The sequence below is a fragment of the Acyrthosiphon pisum genome, chromosome X (genome assembly GCF_005508785.2).
Source record: "Acyrthosiphon pisum isolate AL4f chromosome X, pea_aphid_22Mar2018_4r6ur, whole genome shotgun sequence".
Lineage (NCBI taxonomy): Eukaryota > Metazoa > Arthropoda > Insecta > Hemiptera > Aphididae > Acyrthosiphon > Acyrthosiphon pisum.
In genome coordinates, this window is record NC_042493.1 from 40,462,280 (window position 1) to 40,466,004 (window position 3,725).

The 3,725-nt window shown below is 30.3% G+C and overlaps 2 protein-coding genes across 2 annotated transcripts in view; one reads left to right on the plus strand and one right to left on the minus strand.

Moving 5' to 3' along the window:
- LOC100569246 overlaps positions 1-1,318 on the plus strand; it is a 3,271-nt gene extending 1,953 nt beyond the window's left edge. Inside the window, exons 3-7 of the mRNA XM_016800608.2 lie at positions 256-441; positions 509-611; positions 759-962; positions 1,023-1,102; positions 1,168-1,318. Of these exons, the coding sequence (XP_016656097.1) occupies positions 256-441; positions 509-611; positions 759-962; positions 1,023-1,102; positions 1,168-1,317 (723 nt within the window). The 3' untranslated portion in view covers position 1,318. The remainder of the gene's footprint in view (positions 1-255; positions 442-508; positions 612-758; positions 963-1,022; positions 1,103-1,167) is intronic.
- A 7-nt stretch (positions 1,319-1,325) lies between these two features.
- Positions 1,326-3,716, minus strand: LOC100569143 (putative nuclease HARBI1). Its single transcript, XM_008180040.2, has 4 exons — positions 3,276-3,716; positions 2,187-2,516; positions 1,988-2,132; positions 1,326-1,929 (listed from the first exon to the last, which is right to left on the minus strand). The coding sequence occupies exons 1-4, from the start codon at positions 3,507-3,509 to the stop codon at positions 1,505-1,507; spliced, it is 1,134 nt and encodes a 377-aa protein (XP_008178262.2). The 5' UTR covers positions 3,510-3,716; the 3' UTR covers positions 1,326-1,504.
- Between the last annotated feature and the right edge of the window lie 9 nt (positions 3,717-3,725).

Consider the following 3,725-nt stretch of genomic DNA (forward strand, 5'->3'; position numbering starts at 1 on the left):
GTATGCAATACAGCCACATCCCAAAATATGGTAGTCTTGCATTTACTTAAAATATTGTAAAAAGCCACAAGCTTAACTTTTTAGGTTTAAGAGAGTATCTCATAATATACGAAAAAGTTATATTGTAAAGTATCTTTGCAAGTATTTAAATTTTAGTTTCAAACGCTTAGGTAAAAAACTCTTTCACATATCTTAGACTTCAAGTCACTTTTTCTCAAAACGAATTTGTTTGTTTTATCTTCATATTATTTTTAGTCTTGGAGAGATTTGAAGACCAAGGTCTCAAAAAAGGCATCAGTGTTAAGGAACTCAAGAAGACAGACCGGAAATAAACATATTCAATTCAACGAATTGACTGAGATGGACAATAAAGTTTTAGGTATAGTAGGGTTTGATTATGTTGAGGGGACGACATGCCCAGATTCATGGCCAGAAGAACTGGTTAGTAAATTTATTTTTATTTATTATTATTTTATCTATCTCGAGCCCTTATGTATTGTTTTTTTAGGATAATGATGTTGAACAGTTGGCAAACGGTGATATTAGTATATTGAATATAGTACCTACTCCACTAACCATAAGGCCAAACCATGATGAACATAATATGAATGGTTTGTTATTCAATTTCAACTAATTAATCAAAAACTAATAGAAAAAATAATTTTTACATTATATCTCATTATTAAAAAATAACCTATTCAAAAATATGTTTTTGATATTTATTATGCATTAATAAATGTTTTTAATACTTAACCCAGATGCAAATGATTTAAATTCATATACTGTGGAAATCTTAGACAACATCCTGGAGGTATCACAACAGATGTCACCGACTTGTGAGTCAGTGCCACAGATCGCAGTACCTGACTTTTGCACTTCATTTACACCAGACAATTCATTGGCTACACAACCTCTATTTTCAAATATTACTACTGCCACTAATTCCAAAAAGAAAAAATGTGGTAAGTAATTGAAAATTACTCAGAATAATTAATAGTATTAATTACAATTTTTAATAATAGATGTCAAACTTAACACACAATTTTCCAATGCGCGTGAAATATTCACTAATCTTGCCAAAACAAGCAACCAACAAATTGAGGTTTGTTTTCCAATATCACTTACTTTTACTATAATATACCTAATCATCCTTAAATGCTTTTTTAGCTGTTAACAAATTCTTTAAGCATGATAGCTGAAAGCAACATACAAATGGCTGCTGCAATCACTAAAATGGCTGAAAACGACGAAAAAAGACTCTTAGTAGATGAGCAACTTGTAAATTTATTATCTGCTACAATTTCAAAATTAAATTAAATTCTTTGTTTCGTTTTTTTTTTATTATATATTTAGTCAAAAGAAGTGATATTATTAATAAGTATTTTGTTTTATTTTATAATTTTATTCAACACATTATACAAAGCATACAACTATTTTGAGTTTGTTACACATTTTTAAAGATAAATATAAATTTATTTGTTTTGTTATTTTCTGTTTATTATGTTTAAGCATCACCATCAATGTATCCATGGAACCAATTTTGGAGTATTTGTTTTTGAATTCGCATTGCAACAGCTCTAGGTCCTCCTCTCTCTGCTATTTCATCTTCATTTTGTTGAAAATTCCTAATAGCATATTCATCATTGTTTCCATTTTCAATATTTTCAACATCTATAGGGATACGGTAATGGATGCGCATATTATGAAGGACAGCACAAGCGTTAACAATTTTACCAGCCATATCGGGTGCATACATTAATACACGCTGATAGGACAGACATCTCCAAACACTTTTGAAAACTCCAAAGAATCTCTCTACAACATTTCTGGCTTTACAGTGTTTCATTGTATATTTGAACTGCCTTGTGCCCTCTCTATAATGTGGCAGTGGAGTCATAAGCCAAGGCTCTAATGGATAGCCAGAATCACCTAGATTACAATTAATATAAGACCAAATGTTCTTGATTTTCATTTGCAAAATAATTACCAATAAGCCAAGTATGGCGTTCACCCTTATTATAATGGAATTCCATCGCACGTCGGATAGGTGAAGTGCTCCATATATAAGAGTCATTCCTGGCTCCTGGATATCTGGCATTTATATTAAGTATTTTTAGTTTAGGGCTAACTACCTGAAAAATGTATTTGTAAAGTATAATATAAACTATTAAAATATTTTTACATACGGCTTGGACATTCAATGAATGATTCCCATGATGGTTAACAAAAGCTTCTTCATGGTCTTTAGGGGCTAGAATATTTATGTAAGTGCAATCGATAGCACCAATGGCACCTTCAAACGGCTGTGGTGCATTACAAAATTCTTCACGAGCATTATTTCTTTCTAAATTTGTCATAGGAAATCGTACCCATTGTCTCAAGAGATTATTGTTAATAGCGTCGGTGACAGCATGAAGACATCTACTCACTGATGGCTGACTTACATTTAAATCGAAATGATCACCCGTAGCACGTTGATAGCTACCCTTGGCATAAAAGTAAACTGCAACTAATACCTATACAAGTTAAATAAACAATTATAATTATAATTGTTTTTACGGTGGTTTAATTTTTATTTTATTATTACTAATCAATGTGTTCACAACTTGTTTCAAGTCATACTAAAAAAATTTAAAGTCAGATGTAGGTACCTATTATACTTTTAACTTTGACTGAATACCTATGGCCTGTAATAATTACATTTATCTACGATTATCAAATATAAAACTTAACAACAAAATATAAATACACTTTAAAAAACATTAAATAAGTTAAATTTACAAAATAACTAATGTCTTATGAATCTGTGACAAATGTGGTGATATTGTTGGAATTGAGTGTCATGTACAACATTTAACTGAGCAATATTATGCTAAATGCTTTATTATTACTTAAATTATTATTTAAAAATTATTGAATAAAAATAATTGTAATGGCATTATTGATTTGGGTAATTGAAATAATGGACCATATCGTCTTGAACTAGATGTTATTTAAATAAATATAATTTACTGGACATAAAAAACATGTTAAACAGTTGTGACTACCTATTGTATTTTATTGAACTTTGGTTTGTGACTGTCTTGCTCTCATTAAAATATGGTACCTACATTTCAAATAATTCTTATTTCTTTATACATCAAGTGTGAAATCTTAGGGTCTGGAAATTATTAAAATTTGTTCACCCCCTAAAATATTGGCCTAGTTACACCATGGTTTTAATATATATTATGTACTATATTAATGTAATATAATAATTTTGGTGGAACAATTACCTGGATTTCTACTGGAATTCCAGAGTTGCGCTCGCGTTGAAGAAATGGACGAAGGGTATTAGTTAAGTCCATTGATAATTCCGGACTTAAACGAAAGATATCCATGAACTCATTCCTTGGAAGTTCGTAAGCATTTTTTGTGTCACGTAACATTCTTCTTTCCAACCGCCTCTCAACTGTCCTAACTCTTTCTTCTAGAAGCTCCAACTCCCATCCCAAAAAATATAAAGCCATGAACAAAACTAAATAGCACTAGGTACTACGATATTTAAGTTTTAACTAGCACTCAAACAAAATAAAACGTTTTAATAATAACTAGTTTTGACTTTTGGATAATATTTACTAATTTTTAGCCTCGATACATACTCGATAAGGCGTAGCGGCCGTTTCTGAAAGCCCGTTACGATATCGGATATTTTAGATACCTTAACGATAACATTCGTTATAAAA

Coding starts and splice junctions, on each gene's coding strand:
- LOC100569143 (XM_008180040.2), bottom strand. CDS start 3,509: ATGGCTTTATATTTTTTGGGATGGGAGTTGGAGCTTCTAGAAGAAAGA. Junction 2,517..3,275: donor GAATTCCAGTAGAAATCCAG/GTAATTGTTCCA, acceptor TAACTTGTATAG/GTATTAGTTGCAGTTTACTT. Junction 1,930..1,987: donor ACGCCATACTTGGCTTATTG/GTAATTATTTTG, acceptor ATTGTAATCTAG/GTGATTCTGGCTATCCATTA.